We start from the raw sequence: 22,771 nt of genomic DNA on the forward strand, positions 1-22,771 counted from the left end.
GTGTGTACGAAAGTTTGTGTACCTTCGACAACACTAATTTGTTCAGTATTACTGTAATTACCGTCTTCAAATGTTAACCAATTATCGCTGAATTCGCGTCGATTAATTGTCGAGGTTGTTCAATTATTGTTTATTAATTCTTCAGTTATTTCTTTCTTTTATAATCTGAATGACTGTTTGCACTATCGTGATTATTGTATTGTAAGGTACTACAATCTGTTCTTCAGAAAAGATGTAAGAAATTTCTTCTTTCCGGTGCTAATCGTTGAAATGTTTCAGGAGGTGATTGAATATAAATATAAGAACAACAAGATGGCCAGTCCTTCGCCGCAATCGTCTCCCATGCCTCCGCCGCAAGCCCCAAGTCCGATGGGACCTCCTCAGCAAGCGCCGTCGCCATCCAATCCTCAAGGCAGTCCAATGGGTCCACCGCAACATCATCCGCATAGTCCAACACAAGCGTATCAATCTGGTCCTTCGATTCCACCCGGCGGCCCACCTATGTCTCAACAACCTCAGCAACCGCCTCAACAGCAGCAAAACTATCCGCCACATCCCCAACAAATGCAGCAGAATATGGGTCCACAGGTAAGAACAAAACAACGTAATTGGGCTCCAATCTTATTCCTTTTGCAGGATGCATCTTTTATTGCACACGTATATAAATCGGGTAGCTGGAATTTGGAACAGTAAGAAGACCAAAAGAATTGGAAAATTCTAATACATATATTATCTTCTTTTTAACAAAGTTACTGCAGAGAGAAAGTTAACGCGGAGAACTTTGCTTTTGCAGAAGTATCCCCAGTCTGATTAACATGTGAGAGAATATGGGCTTACAGAATTCTTTTTATTACAAATTATATATTCTACATTAGGAGCAGTTGAACATAGTAAATAGTTTGTAAGACAAAATATTTAATGGAGTATCGTTATATATACAGTAAAGTCTTGATCAAAGAAAAACCTTGGGTCCAGGCAATATTCTTAGATCCTAAAGCGCTCGTTTTTTTATATCAAGACTTTACTGTATCATCATCTTAAGTTTCTATCGATGGCCTTCGAATCGGCAATTTTGAAGAGATCGACCAGCTGATCGGCAATCTGATGGTTACAAGCTGCGATTACTCTGGGCACCATCAAGTCTAATTCTCCACCTGAAACAGTACAGTTGACATTGTAGCTATTGCAATTTACGAGGCAGAGAATTATTTACAGTATTTAGAAGTGATTCGTACCGGCTGTGTCTATTACTATTCCGCCTGCTTCTTCGATTATTAATTTTCCAGCAGCGACGTCCCAGGCGTCTATACTCTCGACGTGATACGCTTCTATAGCGCCCATTGCGACGTAACATAGCGTAAGAGCGGCAGTGCCTAGTGATCTGATCCTGGAGACAAAAATTCAAATAACAAATCGAAGAAGAATTTCTTAATGAGTAACAGTAGCGATTTTATTCATAGACCAATAAGTTGTGTCGAGTAACAGCAAGTTATAATGTGATTATTATTTGAAGGGAAATTACGAAGGTTCTTCTACATACAGAAGAGTTATTAAAGAGTCAAATATACTCGTCATCACTTGAAGATGAACTTCTACAATGAAATGACAAACCTAAGGGTTTATGAGACATTGCAGAAGATTGAATTACATAAAATACTACTTCTCATTAAGTAGCAATTCGTCAGTGAATGAGGAGAACACAGCGAGGGAATAGCGTAGAAATATTAGCAAAATTACCCATGAGTCCCTTGAATCAGAGCATGCATTCTACTGTACACGGTAACTAGGTAATTCGAGTCTTTGGCTAGCCACGGCTCCATTGCGATTAACGACTGAGCTATATCTGAAACCAGGAAACAGAATTCATTAAAGATGTTCAAGGTGTTTCTTGCAGGTTGTCGAGTATCTACATACCTGCTACGTCCGAAGTCTTTATAGGGCGTCTATTTAAAAATGCTCCTTTCTGTCTCCTCGCGGTAAACAGTTGTCGCATCAGCGGATTATACACTATACCGATCTCTGCTTTCTTATTGATTAACAACGCTAAGGAGATGCACGTGTGGGGAAACCTGTGCACGAAGTTCGTTGTGCCGTCTATGGGGTCAATGATCCACGTTGGGTCATCCGTTAGCTTCGGCAAACATTTGTCCTCCGCCGTTGCTTCCTCGCCGATAAATCTGCAAATTATCGAATTGTAGACCACACGGTGATTAAATCTGTTTAATGTGCCTCCTTGGGTAAACTTACTTGTGCTCTGGATATATTTTCGACAAGTGTCTCTGCAGATCGTGCTCGATTTTGCGATCGTACTCCGTTACCAGGTCCCAGTCGATCCCTTTGATCTTCACATTCTTCTTCGTGTTGATTGCGCTCTCGATTATCTGCAATTCGAATATTAATCAATTAAAAACTGTAGAGAGTACTCTAGAATATTTAACACTTTGTGATTCGATTTCGCGAAAAATTGTAGTTCGAGGCCAAGCGTCCGCAATATTTAATAGATGATCTCCGATAAGTGGTCGTTTACTGTTCTAGGCTTTCAAAAAATATTAAAAGCCTCTGTTGTAATATATTATGGTTCGAACGTCAAATGTTCAAAGGATTAATGAGAAAAAATAAATATCGAGAAGACAGAAGTTCGCGTTAAACGACCCCGGTTGCTCACAGAGGGTTAATTAATTTTTTGGCACATCGGACGGTATTTAAAAATGGCGTCGTCCCATTCGCACTGTTAAGAGAGTCGCACCACACGATGATCGTTCGGGAATTTCGAAGCACCCCGTATAGAAATCTGCACACATACTTTTCCCGCTTTCAAAACCAGTTCCTCGGCCACATTGTAGTATCCTTCGATATCGTGCGACTGCATCGTGGTTCTTCTCGCAAGAGCTCGCGTCGATTTGAGATTTCCTACAGCTGCACTGACACTAAGGATGCACTTGCTGGCCTATATAGTGACTAGAATGGAAGAAAGAAGAGAGCGGGGCAAACGAGAAATAGGTGGGGCGAAAATCCGTAATGTCTGATTTAGCAAACACCTATGCGTCGTGTTACCTACCACGGCCGTATTTAATATCCCCGGTAGAATCACGCGATACATAACGATTCTTTAAATAAATAAAAACGTAATCGTGGATCCTTGTCGCAATAATCGTGCTTCTCGTTTTCTTCCGTGTCGTATATCACAGGACACGGGTTTTCCTCGGTCGTCGTCACGATGATTTTTCCCGGTGGATTCTACTTGTTCGTCATTGTCTTATCAGACCGCGAGATAACATCAATTTTATCAGACTTTATCGTCGAAACGAAAGTCGATCGACCCGTGAGGGGGAAATTATTTGCATCGTGTTCGATCTAGAATGTAGATCGATTGCGAGCAGGGCTTGCAATCCCGCAGCATCCCGCTTTATTATTATTATTATCAGACTGCGGATTTTATGCATTTATGACGAAAATGGGCACGCACAATTTAGCGCAGTGGACGCGTGAAAAATATTTATGAACATCGATGTATTAGTTTCGGTAGGATAATTAAAAGAAAAATACCATTTTTATTTGGCTCCTGTGCTCTGTAATCAATGCGACCATGTTTTACTTTGCATAAAAACCCGCAGTCTAATCATTATTATTATTAGGATTCCTCTTACCATTAAAAACATTGGAAATACAGGTAATATTCGTGAATAAAATGCTCAGATGGACACGAAATATTTCTTTTATTGTCGCAATATTACAGAAAAATCACTATCCCTTATTCTCTACTCTTTGGTCAGCATCTCGAATGATTCTGAAGACGTCCGTCGCGATCTTCTCGTTGCACGCACCGATTGCACGGGGTTTCATGATGTCTATTCTCTCGCCTGCAATCAAAACGACTTGTGACTACCTGGCGCATTTAAAAGAATATATTGACAACGATTTTGTTACCTGTTTCACGATCAAGAACCACGCCGCCCGCTTCGGTGATGATTAACGAAGCTGCAGCGATGTCCCACGTCGAAATTCCTGGACCCTCGATGTAATAGGCTTCCACGATCCCCAGGGCAACGTAGCATAAAGTCAACGCAGCCACTCCGAGCGTGCGAATCCTTTAAAAGCAAGAAATCGTGAACAATCACAATCAAGGAATTATATGATAGATATCCATCGCTTTGGGAAATCTCACCCCTGAGCCTCGCTAATAATGGCTTGCAGTCTCTCCATGGTTTTCTCTCTCATGCTGTCCACCTTGATGAATCCGGCTTCCATGCAGACCAGAGCTTTCGATAGATCTGCAAAAATGATCCATCGTGTTGGACACTTTGTAGAATTAATTCTACGAATCAAATCATCGACGAGATTTTGCGTCATGGTTATATTTAAACAATCAATTGCGGAAGCGACTGGTTCGGATAATTCTTATTTTCGAAGCGAGAAACGGCTACGACTTACCTTGAACTTCGGAGACCTTGATGGGTTTCCCGTTCAAAAACGCGCCCCGTCCCTTCCTCGCGGTGAACAGCTGCTCGAGAACAGGATTGTAGACGATTCCGATCACCATTTCTTTTTTAATCGCCAGGCCAATCACCACGCAGGTGTGTGGAAAGCCGTGAATGAAGTTGGTCGTGCCGTCGATCGGATCAATGATCCATGTTGGATCGTCTGTTAACACCGGTAGCTCTTTCCCTGTCGATTCTTCGCCGATGAACCTGAACATTTCGCAAATTTGCAATTGTCGAATTTTTTAATCTGGAACACCATTGATTCGGGAATTTCGGTTGCTAAAAGATTTAGAAGTTTGCTTTGTTTGCGAGAGACAAAATGTGTGTATTATAAAGTGTACCTGTGATTGGGAAACTTGGTCTTCAGATTGCCAATGATGACGTCCTCTATTTTGCGATCGTACTCCGTCACCAGGTCCCAGTTACCTAGTTTTTCGTCAACCTTCTTCAACCCGCTGATGGCCGTCTTGAGAATCTTGAACAGTAAATCATCCAGTTGCATACTTTCTCTTTGATTCGACGATCGCTCGTAGGAATCTCAAAAACAGAGATTTGTTACTTTGTTCCCTCAAGTATATCCCCCTTAAAACGATAATGGATCGCTGTTTAAAATAAATAAATCTGCTGTTTCATTAAATCTGTATCGCTATAATTGTGTGCCAAATCGCATGTAAACCCTGTCGCTATCTTCTACATTTATGTACCATGTCACTTAACACTCCGTGATTAACCGCATTCGAATTGCTGATAGGTGACCCGATAACATTCCCCGAGTGGCAACAGGCTAATTTTTATTTCACTTCCTTCGCGATGCAAAATAGATCCGCGACCTCACACGAGTTCCGGGGCAAATCCTTTCGACCGATCAAGCATTTAAAACAGCAATTACGATCGCTACGATAAGGAAGTCATGTTGCACTGTATGAAAAATCGCTCGGAAAAAGTAGAATACATTGACGCCACGGGGAAATACTATGAATCAATGTGACGCAAGCGTAGGTTCTTTATTTGCCTCCGTGTCTCCGGTTTCCCCACTTTGACACTCGAAAGTGTACTGTTGTGTCACCTGAAATTACCGTTTTTTTAGGTCTTATTAATCACCGTTCACGTTAATGGCTTCTTTCTGACGAGAATTCTATTTTTACGAAAATCACCGTTCCTCGATTCGAGAGATCGATTTTATACGAGATACATGATACACGACTTCTCATACTTCTGTGAACGATTGAAGTCCTTGCGCGAACACTAGGCGAGGCCATTTTTTTTAGAAAAGTATCACTATCTTCATGATTTTACATATTTTTATCGCCCACTGCTTGGTACAGGAATTAAACCATTCAATACTTTCCTTTTAATCGTGTACACTCCGTTTGACCACACTTTTCTGCTTTCAATGCGAACAAAAATTAATTGGACGTGTCTGCGAACCGATTTATAACATTAAGCTCGAGGTGTTTAATGTTTCTGATCAATTTTCAAAATTCTACACTCAAGAATGCTTTTATTTAAAACTGATTATAATTGATTGTAACTTTGACAGCTTCTAACGTGAATGTAGCGGTAACCAAAGCGCTCAGGACCACATACCATTTTTTAACAAGAAGATGTAAGATTGTTAAAGCTATGGTACTCACCGAAGCAGCATCTCGAGTCAGGGTGATGGCGAATTCATAGTAAACGTCTTCGGCGTATCGCGCCATGTTTCCTGGAGACTGACGAACGCGAGATCCTCGTCAGGAAAACGCGTCAACGGGTACTGCGTTTGCCAGACCGGTATCCTGTTCTTTTCATTCGAAACCGCTTCGAATATATCGTCGCCAATGACTCAATGACTTGATCCATCGTGCTCCCTCAACACTCTCGCCTCGGGTATCGTTTTCGGGTCGCCTGAGCCTCTCTCGCCGGGTAATATTTTTACGAAAATCTCACGATAACACGAGATTACAATGCTACCGTGGCACGACATAGTTAATTTCGGCAAACAATCGTTTGCAGCCTTGTCTCCGGACAGCCTGTTGATTTATTCGAGATAAAACGGTCCGTTTGATAACTGCCTGCTTGTTTCTCAACCGATCCTTTTGGTAATTCGCCTCGGGACCAATAGGATGCGGGCCTGATAGCATCGTTTCGAGGCTGCATGCAACCGGCAGCGTGAGATTCACTGTTTTTTACATTTTATTCAACGATTCTCGCACGTGGTACGTTATGCAAATCCCGCGTTTTAATAGAAGAATCCGAAGAGCCTGCAATTAAAGAAGGCGGTGCTTCCTCTATAAATGATTCCGCGATATGTTGATACTATGTTTTTCTCTTCAGAATTTCCGGCAGAGTTATTTTAGAAACATCCGTTGGCTTCTGCGCTGGAATTCGTTCGCGGAGAACGTTGGGAAAGGACGATTAGGCGTTTGTGTGGTTCAGACAAGAATTTTTATTGGGAATAGTGAAAAGAATGCTTCAAGGTGAGATTGAAGGTCATTCCAAGGTCATCGATGTTTCTCTAGTTCGATCGATCACGATTTTATGAATGTATTGATCTCACGTGGTACGATAGTGTTTGTAGCACTGTGAATTTTTCGAAATAATTGCTGATCAACGAGCAATCGGTTTGTTCCGGTTGTCACGGCTGCCGGATCGGATCCAGAGGCAAAATACTCTATTGAGCTTCTCCATTAACATATTTATTATGGAATTTTTCACTCCCACGTGTAAACCGCGGTTAGATATCACTCGCTGGTAATGAGGTTACGAAAGAGTCAAGATCATTATCAACGTAGCTAGAAAATCCGCCGTCGGATTTTGCTACAGTGACAACCGATGTGTCCGAGGGTACGTGGCCAAAGACTGTGCCAAGGTGAAACATTATGATCACACTTTCACAGCGGCGATCAGCTGTGGCACACGATTATTTCAATTATCGCGTTTAATTAGGTGTGTCGATGTGGGAACCAGTTTTTTTTACAGCAAATTTGATAGGCGTTCTATCAAAGCGGCTAGGAAACTTTTGCGATTGATTAGTCAGGCGAATTCGGGTTTTCTTTTTTTGTTTTCCTTTTTTTATGGTACCTACGTTAACACGTACCATAATAGGATTCAGCGATATTTGCGTTGCGCGAGAATGCATTCTGAGAAACCGCAGGTGCTGCCTCTTACACCGTATCCTTGAGATCTGTGTATCGATCTTTTTGCTCGTTAATTTGTCAGCAAGAATCAGTTAATTCATACCTCTGAACGCGACCATTACAAGCCGGTGCCGTTACGCGCATTTTTTTTCGGTCATTGTGAAATAGAAACTCGGGCTGAAATTAATCGAGTTCCTTTTTATTTCCAACTTAATAAATATCTTCACGCCATACAACGGCCAATCGCAGGCAAAAAAGAAATCTTACACATTTTATACATTTCTAGCACTTTAGATTCAAGCAGAAAATTTAATTTAACAACTAGACTTCGGATCTTTGTGCATTTATGAAGAAATTAGTTCGGCGAAGTATAAAACAGTAATAGAAATAAATTTTTGTTTGATTCCTGCTTCGCGCGCGCACAATCGATGCAGAATATTTTTATTTCGCATAAAGATCCGCAGTCTATTAATTACTTCAACATTCCCTCTCTCTCTAAAGTATTTTAACAGGTGTGGGCATTATTTGGCGAAACAAATATTTCAAATACTATTTAATATTTTAGATTTTATTTTGCTGAAAGAAAATAGTATTTTAAATAAGATACACAATTTCGAAAATAAAATATTTCTATTTTAACAATCTGAACTTCAAAATAATATATTTATATTTCAATAGTTTGATCCACAAAATAAAATATTTCTATTTGAACAACCACAACAAACACGAAATAAAATATTTTACCTTTTGCGTTGTTGTAATACTATGAAAAACCGCATAAACATACAGTCTATCGTATTGTTAAGAAACGATTTACACTCGTAAATGTATTGAATTCGAACCATTACTTTCAGAGTAATAATATTTAAAATTGAAATTGAAAATAAAGACAAAATACAAATATTTGCAATATATTCTTCATATAAATTATTTTATTTTCAAAACTTACTGCATCAAATAAAATATTTTATTTCAAAGTTGTACACACACTTCAAAAGATAAACAGGATTATTTACTATTTACTATTTAAAATACTATTTTCCCCAGCTCTGTATTTTAATACCTCAACGATTACGCTGAATTTCTCCTGATCTTTCGACGGTACGTTCAATTAAAAGTTAATTAAAAAATCGCTAGATCATCGACGCAGCCTTGATGTTTAAAATAACCTCATGCCTCTTCGGGATTAATCAAAATAATTCCACGACTATCGAGAGATTGTTTTCAATCGTTTATTTGCAGGATACTTGCGAAATTCTTCGATCGCCGAGCATTTGAATTCCGATTACCTTGACAAGCAATAAAGTAATAATAAAAACAGTAATAGCGTTCTGTGCAGAAACATACATCATTAGAATACTAGGATCGATCTATGCACGCCAGCGTGGAGGCTCGACTTGATTTGCAAATCGTTTTTTCTCCTCATTATGATTAATGTAGCCTCCGGCCTGTCGAATTGTTAATTGCCGAGTAGAATTTCCAAGACGTCGCTTCGGATTTCGTGGAATCTGTCTCGGTCGGATTACCTATTCATCTGACGTGGTCGAAATAATTGCTCCTGTGAAGTTTCCCGTTACCAAAGTTCCCATTCCCCCTAGTGGTTCCCCTGTAGATCGCTTTGCTACTGTGTAATGGAGATCGATGAGTCATTTGTTTATTCGCGAAAGGAAACCGCGACCAAAAATGCAAGAGACTCGCTGCAGACTATACATGCATCGCCGACATCAATTTCCCAAGCATTCGATCATATTTACTCACTTCTGTCGACTGTGATATACATTATTCAACGAATAGATTAACCCCAGATCTAATACTGATATTTTATCTCATAACAAGACTGCGGCGGATTCTATGCCATCGTGAAAAATATAAACAACGTCTTTATTGATCGACGTGAAAAATTGTCGAGTTATTAGATCAGGACCTCGTTAATCTCTTCCTCATTGCTTTCAAATCAGCGTTCACCATTAAATTCTTCAACTCCATCGCCAGTGTTTCGCTCGCAGCCGCCACCACGTCCGGTTTCATTAAATCGAGTTCATTACCTGAAGAAAATTCAAGTATGTACATCTTTTTTCTTAGAGATCGTTTCCGATAATGTTCGATAGTCTGTTGATTGAACGTGCATACTTTTTATGCTGGTTATTGAGCCACCAGCTTCGCGAATAAGCAACACACCCGCCGCAACGTCCCAAGAGTAAATGCCGTCCATTTGAAAGCAATCCAACGCACCTTTCGCTACGTATGCTAACCCGAGCGCGGCTGATCCCAAGCACCTAATTCTGCATTCAGGAAAAAACGAACAGGCCTTCAGTATCATTGTTCTGCCATTTTTTGAAAATCTAAACATTCGATCTGTCTCGCAATCTCTCTGTTGATTTTTGCAGCCTCCACATTCGTCAATCTATCCATTTTAAATGTTCCTTTTTATATCGATCGTATAATTGTTAATAAAAAATGTACTGATGCTCTCGGCGCACTGATTCGATCTAATTTTACATCGAAGCAATTTTGCAAATTGCAATGGTTTAGATCATTTTCAAGAAAAATAATAACTGCGTCTGTGAATTATTAAGCAGAAAAACTTGTATTATTACCATCAGTAAATTAAACATTGAATATTGAAATGAAAAAATTTCGAAGATCTCGCCAGAATTTAAAATGTGAAATGAGTTTTCTTTTCCTATATAGACAGTGTAGTAAAATGAATTTGATTTGATTAATTAATTTTCGTTTACCCTCGAGAGTTCTCAATAAGGGCTTCGAATCTGCTCATCCTGATGTCCCTGTTCTTCAAAGTACTCCTCAAGAAAACCACATCTATTTCGACCAAAGCTTTCTTCAGCTCTGCAAACAACATGAAAATAATCGAACGAGTTCCCATCAACGAACAATCTCCAAGAAAATGCTTTGTCGATCAAGAATCGCGTTAATTGATTCGCCATGCGCGCGTTGTTCTCAGCCAAAGCTAATAACGAAAATTGCGAAAAGAAACTTAGCGTTACAGCAGAGAGATTTCGTAACCGAATCAGCGGCAACGATTTCAAACTAGATATGACTAAGTTTTAGTTAATTACTGGGGTGGGTATAATTACTGGATGCATCGTAACCGAATGTCAATGCGCAGTGCTCGACGTCATGATTGAATTATGTATTTTCAATTACGTTCACGTTGTTGTTATCTCGCAAGATCCATGAGGATCTTAGTCATTCTTGGTGCGAAACACCATCATCATCATTCTATTATCTAAGCCTTCGGATACTTATTGCACAATAAGATGTGTTTCTCGCTACGAATGCATTACAGGGTGACAAGAAATAACGGAGTTAATCATTTCTTATTATAATTCTGTCAAATTGACGAATTTTGAAAAACCGAATGATAACAACCATAACATGGACCTTTAGTATTCATATATTTAAGATGTTTCGAAATGGCCATCTTTTGCGCCGATACAGAAGCTCAAACGTGTCTTGAAATTTTCGGCAATGGGGCCGCAGTTCTTCTGACGTCATTCGGTCCCACTCGTGGTACAGAGATTTTTTCAATGACTCGAAATTTTTATGGGGCCGAGCACAGGCCCTGGCCTTCAAAATCGACCACACGCTGTAGTCCATCGGGTTGAGATTCGGTGAGTACGGCGGTCATTCCACAGATGTGATGAAACCTGGGAAATGGGCTTTGCACCACTCCTGAGTCGTTTTCGCCCTGTGGGCCGGCGCGGAATCCTGCTGTAACGTCCATTCCGGATCGCCGAGGTGCTGTTGGGCCCACAGAAGTACGACGGCTTCGAGAAAGTCCCATCGATACACTTCTTGGTTGATTTTGACCCCTTGATCCACGAAAACCGTAGCAAATCCCATTTTCCAGGTTTCACCACATCTGCGGAATGACCGCCGTACTCACCGGATCTCAACTCTATGAATTCCAGCGTTTGGTCAATTTTGGAGGCCAGGGCCTGTGCTCAGCCCCATAAAAGTTTCGAGTCGCTGAAAAAATCTCTGCGCCGGGTGTGGGACCGAATGACGTCAGAAGAGCTGCGGCCCGTAGCCGAAAATTTCAAAACACGTTTAAGCCTCTGAATCGGCTCAAAGGGTGGTCACTTCGAAACTTCTTAAATATATGAATACTAAAGGTCTATGTTATGGTTGTTATCATTTGGTTTTTCAAAATTCGTCGATTTGACAGAATTATAATAAGAAATGTTTAACTCCGTTATTTCTTGTCACCCTGTATAATATCACCTCGATTTATTCATCAAGAGACAACTCTTCACGAGCTACAAACAAGAAAAATTAATTTCGTGCTCTTTCTTCAAAGAGGCAACAATTAAATTTCGAAGATGAACGAACATTACCAGTGACGTTTGAAGTTTTCATAGGTTTTCCATTCAGAAACGCGCCTCCTCCTTTGACTGCAGTGTACAGTTCATTGGCCATAGGATTGTAAATAATCCCAACAACGATTTCTTTGCAGATTGTTAAACCAACAGAGATGCAAGCATGGGGAAACGAATTCACGTAATTCACCGTCCCATCGATCGGATCTATAATCCACGTCGGCTTATCCGTCCACTGTGTTGATCCTCCTGCAGCAGCAGATTCCTCGCCGATGAACCTGCAAAATCGTGCTCGAATTTTGATCAATGAACAGACAAATCCTATCCGAGATCGAGTCGACTCACTCGTGATCGGGGAATTTCTCTTTCAATCCCGCGAACAACAGCTCCTCGATCTTCTTGTCGTAGTCCGTGACCAGGTCCCAGTCACTTTTCTTGGTGGTCACGTTTTTCTCACCTTCGAAGCCGCGTTTGAATATCTGGAACGAGGCGAGAAAGTAGTTAAATGGATTTTATGGTCGCCGTGAAAACTATTATCTCGCCTATGCGATAAGCTCTCGGCGATAACAGCGAATCGTTGATTCATTGTTATTTGCGTTCGACTTTTTTCGGTCGTCTCTTTTCCTTCTGTTTCTGGACTGACTAATTATAATTCATTTAGTTCAGCCACTAAATTAAACACAGTAATCAATTGCTGTTGATAAGACTCGCGGAAGAAGACGTTGGTAAAAAATCACGGAAGAAAATATTATCGCGTTCTTATTCTAAAGTCCTGGGAATTAAACAAATGACAGCCGAATGATTCACAACGACTGAATCAATTAAAAGCAATCACAATCCTCTGAAGTCGTCATTGATAAAAATCACGAAACACGTTTCTGTTATGTTCACCGCTAATTAACCCTTATTAAAAGTCTTGTAAATTCAATGAACAACAGCGGAATAATTCAACGCCACGGGATCAATTAGAAGCGGTAATAATTCTCGAGTTCATGTAATATCGCAACGAACGCGTGATCCACGAAATGAATTCGGAAACGAGGATCAGAGTCTCTCTGGGGATAGATGAATTTATTGCTTCAATGAGAAAATGTTTTGGAAAGGAATTCTACTGTTGAATGAACGCCTCGAGGCCACGGAGACTGTTCTATCATGCATTGAGATCACCAGAACCGAGTTTCCGTTGATCGCGTTCACCACTCTATCATTCGGAAACGATGAGTCATATTTACCACGCTTGTGCATTCGAAATTTCAAGGATACGCCGCGTTTGTTAAATTTGATTATGCAATTCTGATAACGCTTTTGTTATGCAATTAATACACGCGCTCTCGAAGGATCGTGGATTTTACTTTACGCCCCGACAATTCCTGAAGTGTCATACGATCGACCTACTTATAATAATTATATAATAATAATCATTATATTGACGTTCCTCTCGTAAATGAATTAATGTGGTTCGTCAACTCACAGTAAAATCAAAATTCGTGTTGATTTAGGGGTATCGATAGGTAAAACGAGAAAAATGGAAGGATGTCTCACCTCGCCTGCCTTCAGGGTGAGGTCCCTGGCGAACTCGAAGTAATTCCAGATGTCCTGCTTGCTCGACATTGTCAGCGATGCTCTCGGGAGAACGACTGATCGATTGAGCACACCGCCTGCTAGCTGTGATTCTCTTATCACTATCACCGACGGCAGAGAACCACGCAGACGACATAGGTGGCTGAACTTAAACATTCGATGCTGCTTCTTATCTAACGCCCCGCTATCAATCGATTTTCAAGAAGGTGTTTGAAGTTTCAGCGTTTACCGTTGCTTCCGTTTGAAGCTGCGTTTCCTCGTTTCGCCACACGACCTCCGCACACCTTGAACTATATGACATGAACTCTGCTGTCAATATCGGAAGCACTATTTAACTTTTAACAGGTTAATCGGATAAAGATAAAAATTCATTGAGAATGGAAATCAGTGTAATAATTTTAAATGTATCGCAGTAGAGAAGGGTTAATGTTCAACTAGATCTTTATTTCGTGTATTTCAATCAACGATAACATGTTAAAGTATATGTTAAATATCCAGGATAAATGTTGAAAATCCAGGAAAACCGCCGCGTGTCATATATTCAAAAAATTTCAGTTTATGCATTAATTTAGATTTGAAATGAAATTCTTCTCGACCAAAACTTTAAACGGCAATTGTATCTCGAAAGTGAAATGATGCGACATGGCGGCGTTCTTCCTGACAACCGCAGAAATAATACTTCGTTGCGACGACGACCGTCACGGTCACCTCGACCATAATCTTACAATTTCGACCGTTCATCGCGGTCTCGGTTATGATTCAATGGGCAAGAATAAATGCATAAGGATCGCATTATCGTCGAGGAACCTTTTTTCCAATTGGCACGGACTCGCGCATCGCTTATGCAACTGGCACTACTGTCTATTGTTATATAGAGGAGTCGGAGATTAACGCAGTTAACATTAATAAGACACTAGTTTAGCGCTCGGCATTCTCATTTCCCGCGGAAAGTGGTGTCCTTCTTTCTTCTCGTGTCAACTAGTATCCATTTAATCTTTGGTCATTTCATTTATGGAGGAAAGAATTGTCTACTTAATGAACTTCAGTCTAAGAGAATTATGCGTCGAGGATGTTCTTCTCCGGCTATTTCTTATGCTGATTTCTTTTGCAAAGTGGCAGTGTCGGCCTTCTTTATCAGCTTCTCCAGTTCAACGGCCAATTTGTGATTACCGGCGGCGAGCACCTTCGGTGATCTCACGTTAAACTCGCCACCTGAAGCAAAACGAACGATGTCAGCATCCGTGACTAATTTCTGGGGAATGATTAAACGCTGACAATTTTCTTTCTCTGACTTTCTGCGAACCAGCAAGTCCAATGGAATAAAATTACAGCGACGAACTGACGAACACACAAATCCATAAAAGCATTCAATTATTCCCGAACCTTCTCGAATTAAAATCAATTTCACATCGCCGAATAACACAATCGGAAGAATCGGTCAAAACGAATGTCGATTGTCGAGGAATTATCTCTAGTTTCACCGTTGCGTAAATGAATAACAATCATTATCAGTTATTATCATAATAATTATCGCTACATTCGGAAGTAATAGAATTTTATCTCCGCCGCGAGCTGTAATATCTCCGTCACCGATATGCTAGATGCATAGCGGCATCTATTTTTGTTATAGCTAATGGTAGTAATCAGTAAATGATCCCAGTAATCGTTACAGTAACCTTCAATTGAACAGCCTTTGCCGCAGGTAATTGTTAGATTGCGGATCTCCGGGTCACTTGTAAATTGTTACGAAAACTGTTGAATAGATTTCGACTTTCTCGCGAGAACAAAATCTCAACGTTTCAAAAAAATGAGAACTAAGCATAATTGAAGGCGAAGAGGTGGGTGGATGGAGATTGTAATGGGTATGTGTGTGATGGTAGTAGACGCACCGTTTGTATCAATCACTACCCCGCCAGCCTCCCTAATGATAAGCACGCCGGCAGCCACGTCCCAAGGCATCAGATTGTCACAGTGATAGGCTTCCGCTGCGCCCATTGCCACGTAACAAAGAGTCAATGCCGCTGATCCCATTGTTCGTATTCCGTGGGCAACCGAGACGAATGCCTCCACTCTTCCCAGAATAATGTCTCTGATACTCTCAATCGTCGCATACGATGCCTCCAGGCAGAGCAACGAGTGCTGCAATTCTGAAACAAATCAGTCAGCTCCCCTAAGAAACATCGAAATTATCCTCCGTCTCGTAAAGCTGCGTCCACATCGAGCAACTGTTCCTCTTGTTACTTTCTGCTTTTCTCCCCAGATAAAACAAAGTCTTCTCGCCCGATCATTTAACCACTTGAAGCAGTTGTCGCTGACAATCTGTGTAAGGATTGTCTTTAATAACTTTAATTTCTTGCCGAATATTTAACCTTGAATTGACGTGGACTTTAGGCTTGAACCGACAAGGCTAAATATTCGGCAAGAGATTGGAGTTATTAAAAAGGATCTCTACACAAATTGTCCGCAACAATTGCTTCAAGTGGTTAAACGATTAGGCGAGAAGTTTGGAATTTGCTTGAAGCATGTGTGTGTTCAGCAATTTCGTAGGTACGATAATGAGCGCGACTCCAGGGTCAACTGAATTAATCAACTGTGATGATATATAGTTTATTGTTGATAGTATAATAGACGTTTTTTTAAGACGAGCTTAACGAAGCGCAGTATAGGCCGCTTCGATCCAGCAGGAGGTTGTTAATTAATCAGGTCAATGCGAATTAGGGAACTGCTTCCGTGTGTTCTATACTGTTCTGCCATTCAAAACATTCTGATTTCAATTGATAAGCTATTCAAGCAATGAATCGGCTTTATTGGAAGCTATGGTATTCGATTTCTAGTCTGAACACAAGTATCGTCTATCAACTATTCAGATTTTCTGGAAACTAGTTACTCTGAGAGATGAAACAGGATGTCAACAAACAACTTACGCTCAGTTTTCGAAGATTGTATAGGCTTCCCATTGAGAAATGCTCCGCGACCTCTCCTCGCCGTGAACAATTGCTCCAGAATGGGATTGTAAACAATGCCGATCTCCAGTTGCTTGTTGACTGACAACGCGATCGATACGCACGTGAAAGGGAACGAGTGAACGAAGTTGGTGGTGCCGTCGATCGGATCGATGATCCATGTTGGCTCGTCCGTCAACTCTGGCAGTGAGTTTGTCAAAGACACTGTCTCCTCGCCGATAAACCTAGAATTCGGAGAGATTCCACTTTCAGTACACCAATCAATAATTCTTTCATGCCAATTTCGATGCTTTTTAACTTCTAAAAATTCTCTAATTACACTGTCCAAAACCAAATTTGTTCCACAATTACTGCTGAGTGGTTCCTATAGAGTCTTTTGCGCTGATTCCGAATCTGTCCACAGTTTTTGAGAAACATGACTTTGAAAAAAAGAATGTATTTTTCGACTTTAAACAAATATTGTGGTGTTATTGTGAAAGATATTGAATTGTTCTTTACAGCAAAAGATACTGTAGACTTTCCCGTATACAGTGATATCCAATATTAATACATTATGATTGTTTAAGCATGTTTAAACATGTTTAAACAATTATTAAAGACGGAGAGACACCACTTTTGCACCAATTTTTGAGGACATTTTTCAATTTATCTGAAAAAATAAGGGTCCAGCAGAACATCGAACTATACCACGCGATAGAGCAGACTTTTGTCTTAAGAAACCATCTTTTCAAGTTTGGAAAGTGACGTTTTTTTCGAACCAGAAAGAAAAATATCTTCGCCCGACATGAGTTACCGCCAGTGGCGCTCGCCATTAGAACGGGCGTTCGCCGAGCCATATCCCGTGGAATATTTTGCTTTCTGATTCGAAAAAACGTCGACGTCCCAAACTTGAACGGGTGGTTTCTCAAGATAAAAGTCTGCTCTATCGCGTGGTATAGTTCGATTTTCCGCTAGACCCTTATTTTTTCAGATAAATTGAAAAATGTCCTCAAAAATTGGTGCAAAAGTGGTGTCTCTCCGTCTTTAATAATTGTTTAAACATGTTTAAACAATCATAATGTATTAATATTGGATATTACTCGATTCTGGAAGTCTTTAGAATCTTTTGCTGTAAAGAACAATTGAATATCTTTTATAATAACATCACAATATTTGTTTAAAGTCGAAAAATACGTTTTTCTTCAAAGTCATGTTTCTCAAAAACTGCGCGTCTAGGAGAAAAATTAAGGACAGATTCGTAATCAGTGCAAAAAACTCTATAAGATCCACCCAACAGTATATTGGAATCATAAGAAAAAGTTGAAATTTGTTTGACAGTGTTATTTCATTATTAAACTCGTAGCAATCTCCATACTTATGTTTCGGGAATTGTTTGGCGATACTCTTGATGAGAATGTCCTCCACCTTCTTGTCGAACTGTGTCACCAGGTCCCAGTCTCCAGCTTTGGTCTCGATCTTCTTGGATCCCTGGATGGCATCTTTAATAGTCTACAAAGCAAAAAATACACATAGATTCTCCCGTTTCAATTTTAATATACGCTAATGGCAGAGTAGTTCACCGAATCGTAGAAATTCCCGAAAAGTAACAGAATCGAATGAAATGTGGCTCAAAGTGCATGCGTACCGAAGATAAAGCGTTCAAACACGACTCTAAACATTCCGTTTTCCCGCAGACCAATTAGCGCACCGATTGGAACAATAGCTTTGGACGAAGTGTACCGAGTTGCTTAGTCGGTGAGATTTATGAGCGAGCACAACAGCGATCACGTAATAATGACGGTATTTGCATCAAAACGAGATAATTGTATCGCGAGACAAGCCGGAAGCCGCGAAACTGTTTTAATTCGAATAATACAACCGGAATCGACGATTTGTTAAGAACGGAATCGTGTGAATCGATTAAAAGAAAGTAACGAGTAAGGTAATTATCGTGTAAACTAGTAATTAAAGGGGTTGGATTTGCAGATGATAATAATACCTTTCCCGCATCGGCGGCCAGCTTCAGAACGAAATCGTAGCAGCGGTCGAGTTCTTCGTTACCAATCATGTCGAATGTTGTTAGTAGACCAACGGTTGTCGCTCTATTGTCTTAACATGGTGGGCTCTGCTCTTATGCTGCGATTCTCAACCCCCACTAGGAAGTCCGCGTGATCACATTACCAATGAACTTCCCCGGTGGACAAATTATCAGTTACTGATTACATGACAACCACGTGTCCAACTTGCAACGTTTCCCAACGTTTCACCCACATTTTTACTCGCTCAAGCTGCACAACAACTATCAGGGTCTGATCAAAAATATTCAATTTTACAGTATAACATCTCCTTGACCCCTTCGCTGGGGATGACGAGTCATCGTCGCTCGTCATTTTACTACGTTTTCTATGACAAAGAAATTGATTTTGAAATATGTTAGCACGATAGAAATACGTCGTGCGGATTGAATTGTTCACCACACTGAATTCTTATTGATTATTTAACACATTTGATTGATCGTTTAACACACTTTATTGATTATCTAGCATGCCCAACCACGAAATTTGTGGTCCAATCAATTTGTTTCGTGTAATCTCAATCTTCCAAATTCCTAATTGAATAATGTTTATTTGTAAGATTCAGGCGTAATGCCTCTCCGTTTAAGCAGTTCAGCAGAAAGATCAGTGAGAGAATGGAGCAAGACAGCGCGGATCTCCGATTAAACGATAAAAATGATTTAAGTATCTGAATAATAAGGCACGAATGAGGTCCCTCTCGGATGCTATCAATTAATCTCGACAGGAACTATGAATATGATGACTTTGAATAATCTGATCTCTTCCGCGGGAAACTGAATGAACGTCTTTGAAGAATATCTCCGCTGATCAGCGAGACTAACGTTTCACTTTTTTCGCTACAATGCCATGTGCAGTTTTCTATCATACTTGATCCACGTGCCGGCCAGATGATCGTTTGTGTTTATCTGCATGACCGAAATGATCTTTCGCGGTGCGTCAGTCTGCTTAATGGAAAGTGTACTGACCATTTATCGGTGCACGTCACACAACGTACACGATCATGCGTCACAAAGGATTTTCATCGGCCGAGTCACGATTGGATAATTGCGGTGTTTTCAAACACGGCCGCTATACCTGAGCTGACGTTCTCGTTAATTTCTATGCGAAAGACAGAAATTTGCCTAAAACAGGACACCGGAAACTTTCCATCGGAGTTTATCAGGTTTCATCGTTTTACTGCCGGCAAGTTATTCTCGATCTTCTTCCTGGTATAGATACACATCTTTTTTTTTGTCCGGATCGATAAGGATCCATAAAATAACTTTTATTTGGGTGCTGGAGTTCTAAGAGGTCGGATTACCTCATTGGATTACTTGACGGATAAAGGAAATACGACAGTGCTCGTTGAAAAAGAATTCTATATTTCTCAAGTCAATGACATGTTAAAAGATAGAAATACATACAGTGACTCCCACTAATATTCGGACACAAATTTCAATATAGGCCCGCATAAAAAAGTTGTAAAATGTAACTTTCAGTATTTTCTCTAAAATTCCGACCAAATGCAATTGTTGAAAAAATTTATTTTCACATCCTGTAGTAAACTAATTGCTCTAGTTTCCCAAAAAAGTTCAAATCGCATAGTCCAACATTTAAAAAGTTATGGCGTTTTCAAGAGTGTCCGAATATTAGTGGGAGTTAGTGTATATTAATTTTTATTCTGCCCACCCATTACAACAACACAAAGCACACAGAAAGCACGTCTATTTCAATCAGGCTAGAAAGCATTGAACGATACATCGAACAAATAACTTACGGGTTTATAAATAAACTGAAATATACAAATATTAAATCGATCGTTCCTTCAGTGAAACAATAGATTCATTTTGACATATTTCAACAGATGGGTCCTGGTGGTCCGAATCAGATGGTGCCCAGCAGTCAGTCTCCGATGGGACCTTCTTCGATGGGGCCTGTCGGACCCACAGGACAAATGGGACACAACGGACCTTCTTCGATGGGGCCTGTCGGACCCACAGGACAAATGGGACACAACGGTCCCTCGCAGATGGGTCCGAACGGTCCGGGACAGATGAACATGGGAGGCTCATCGACGCAGATGAGTATGGGACCAGGAGGCCCTGGTAGTCAGATGGGACCTGGAGGACAATTGGGACCGAACGGTCTTGGACAGATGGGTGGCGGAAGTGGTCCTGGTGGACAGATGCCTCCTGGAAATGGACCTGGCGGTAATATGGGTCCTGGAAACGCGCCTGGTGGACAAATGGGGTCCAGTAGTGGGCCCACGAGTCAAATGGGCGTAGGAAACGGTCCTGGAGGACAGATCGGATCGGGAGGAGGCAGTGGGAGTCAAGGCGGACCTGGTAATACTCCGGGAAATCAAATGCCACCTGGAGGTGGGCCTGGAGGGCAGATGAGTGGTCCAGGAAGTGGACCTGGCGGACAAATGGGTGGTCCAGGAAGCGGTCCCGGTGGTCAAATGGGTCCCGGTAATTTATCTGGAAGTCAGATGGGACCTGGAAGCGGGCCCAGTGGACCTGGTGGAATGGGGCCTGGTAATCAGATGGGTCCCAATTGTCCTGGAGGACAAATGGGACCTGGTAATACTCCGGGAAATCAAATGCCACCTGGAGCTGGACCTGGAGGGCAGATGAGTGGTCCAGGAAGCGGACCCGGCGGACAAATGGGTGGTCCAGGAAGCGGTCCAGGTGGTCAAATGGGTCCTGGGAATCTATCTGGAAGTCAGCGGGGACCTGGAAGCTGGCCAAGTGGACCTGGTGGAATGGGGCCTGGTAATCAGATGGGTCCCAATTGTCCTGGAGGACAAATGGGACCTGGTAATACTCCGGGAAATCAAATGCCACCTGGAGCTGGACCTGGAGGGCAGATGAGTGGTCCAGGAAGCGGACCCGGCGGACAAATGGGTGGTCCAGGAAGCGGTCCCGGTGGTCAAATGGGTCCTGGGAATCTCTCTGGAAGTCAGATGGGACCTGGAAGCGGGCCTAGTGGACCTGGTGGAATGGGGCCTGGTAATCAGATGGGTCCCAATTGTCCTGGAGGACAAATGGGACCTGGTAATACTCCAGGAAATCAAATGCCACCTGGAGCTGGACCTGGAGGGCAGATGAGTGGTCCAGGAAGCGGACCCGGCGGACAAATGGGTGGTCCAGGAAGCGGTCCCGGTGGTCAAATGGGCCCTGGGAATCTATCTGGAAGTCAGATGGGACCTGGAAGCGGGCCTAGTGGACCTGGTGGAATGGGGCCTGGTAATCAGATGGGTCCCAATTGTCCTGGAGGACAAATGGGACCTGGTAATACTCCGGGAAATCAAATGCCACCTGGAGCTGGACCTGGAGGGCAGATGAGTGGGCCAGGAAGCGGACCTGGCGGACAAATGGGTGGTCCAGGAAGCGGTCCCGGTGGTCAAATGGGTCCTGGTAATCTATCTGCAAGTCAGATGGGACCTGGAAGCGGGCCGAGTGGACCTGGTGGAATGGGGCCTGGTAATCAGATGGGACCCAATTGTCCTGGAGGACAAATGGGACCTGGTAATACTCCGGGAAATCAAATGCCACCTGGAGCTGGACCTGGAGGGCAGATGAGTGGTCCAGGAAGCGGACCTGGCGGACAAATGGGTGGTCCAGGAAGCGGTCCCGGTGGTCAAATGGGTCCTGGGAATCTATCTGGAAGTCAGATGGGACCTGGAGGCGGGCCCAGTGGACCTGGTGGAATGGGGCCTGGTAATCAGATAGGTCCCAACGGACCTGGTGGAATGGGGCCTGGTAATCAGATAGGTCCCAACGGACCGTCCAGTCAAATGAGCCACGGTGGTTCCAGCAATCAGATGGGTCCGAACGGAGTGAGTGGTCAACCGTCTTCTGGTCAAATGGGGCCTGGTTCGCAAAGCCAGCCAATGGTACCGACGGGATCGGCGCCGATGGGGCCTGGCGCACCTGTAAATCAGATGAGCCAGACTGGACCTGGGCAAACAGTTCCTTCCGGTCCCAGCGGTCCTCCAGGACCTTGCCAAATTGGGCCTGCAGGAGGTCCTCCTGGTCCTGGCCAAGAGAATTTGAACGCTTTGCAGAAAGCGATTGATTCAATGGAGGAAAGAGGACTTCAAGAAGATCCACGGTACTCGCAGCTACTCGCCCTGAAAGCTCGGCAAGGTAGCATGGGCGAAAAGCAAGCTTTCAGCTCTCAGCAGTTGCAACAGCTACGGTACGTTATATCAGGAAAAAAGCTTCGATAAATTTATAATTATTCATGGAC

At 42.0% G+C, this 22,771-nt stretch overlaps 5 protein-coding genes across 8 annotated transcripts in view; 1 reads left to right on the top strand and 4 right to left on the bottom strand.

Moving 5' to 3' along the window:
- Brm (ATP-dependent helicase brm) overlaps positions 1–22,771 on the top strand; it is a 29,751-nt gene that overhangs the window by 452 nt on the left and 6,528 nt on the right. For all 3 annotated transcript variants that reach the window (XM_076433604.1, XM_076433602.1, XM_076433603.1), the window contains exons 2-3: positions 280–588; positions 20,382–22,720. In XM_076433604.1, the coding sequence (XP_076289719.1) occupies positions 313–588; positions 20,382–22,720 (2,615 nt within the window). In that variant the 5' untranslated portion in view covers positions 280–312. The remainder of the gene's footprint in view (positions 1–279; positions 589–20,381; positions 22,721–22,771) is intronic.
- On the bottom strand, positions 615–2,958 carry LOC143213605 (uncharacterized). Its single transcript, XM_076433628.1, has 6 exons — positions 2,804–2,958; positions 2,248–2,381; positions 1,915–2,177; positions 1,738–1,843; positions 1,236–1,387; positions 615–1,154 (listed from the first exon to the last, which is right to left on the bottom strand). The coding sequence occupies exons 1-6, from the start codon at positions 2,867–2,869 to the stop codon at positions 1,033–1,035; spliced, it is 843 nt and encodes a 280-aa protein (XP_076289743.1). The 5' UTR covers positions 2,870–2,958; the 3' UTR covers positions 615–1,032.
- LOC143213606 (uncharacterized) lies at positions 3,679–6,343 on the bottom strand. Of its 2 annotated transcripts, none has more exons than XM_076433629.1 (6): positions 6,116–6,343; positions 4,823–4,956; positions 4,432–4,688; positions 4,166–4,271; positions 3,928–4,088; positions 3,679–3,860 (listed from the first exon to the last, which is right to left on the bottom strand). In XM_076433629.1, exons 1-6 carry the CDS (start codon positions 6,179–6,181, stop codon positions 3,745–3,747), a joined length of 840 nt encoding a protein of 279 aa, XP_076289744.1. In that variant the 5' UTR covers positions 6,182–6,343; the 3' UTR covers positions 3,679–3,744. The 2 variants fall into 2 exon arrangements, with proteins under 2 accessions (XP_076289744.1, XP_076289745.1); XM_076433630.1 differs by lacking the exon at positions 6,116–6,343 and adding an exon at positions 5,186–5,836.
- Positions 8,636–13,859, bottom strand: LOC143213603 (uncharacterized). The gene is made up of 6 exons (XM_076433626.1): positions 13,483–13,859; positions 12,286–12,419; positions 11,959–12,218; positions 10,339–10,447; positions 9,731–9,882; positions 8,636–9,645 (listed from the first exon to the last, which is right to left on the bottom strand). The coding sequence occupies exons 1-6, from the start codon at positions 13,675–13,677 to the stop codon at positions 9,518–9,520; spliced, it is 978 nt and encodes a 325-aa protein (XP_076289741.1). The 5' UTR covers positions 13,678–13,859; the 3' UTR covers positions 8,636–9,517.
- Positions 13,945–18,623, bottom strand: LOC143213604 (inositol monophosphatase 1-like). The gene is made up of 5 exons (XM_076433627.1): positions 18,463–18,623; positions 17,839–17,972; positions 16,446–16,708; positions 15,411–15,668; positions 13,945–14,733 (listed from the first exon to the last, which is right to left on the bottom strand). Exons 1-5 carry the CDS (start codon positions 18,529–18,531, stop codon positions 14,612–14,614), a joined length of 846 nt encoding a protein of 281 aa, XP_076289742.1. The 5' UTR covers positions 18,532–18,623; the 3' UTR covers positions 13,945–14,611.

This window comes from Lasioglossum baleicum, chromosome 11 (genome assembly GCF_051020765.1).
Source record: "Lasioglossum baleicum chromosome 11, iyLasBale1, whole genome shotgun sequence".
Taxonomy (NCBI): domain Eukaryota; kingdom Metazoa; phylum Arthropoda; class Insecta; order Hymenoptera; family Halictidae; genus Lasioglossum; species Lasioglossum baleicum.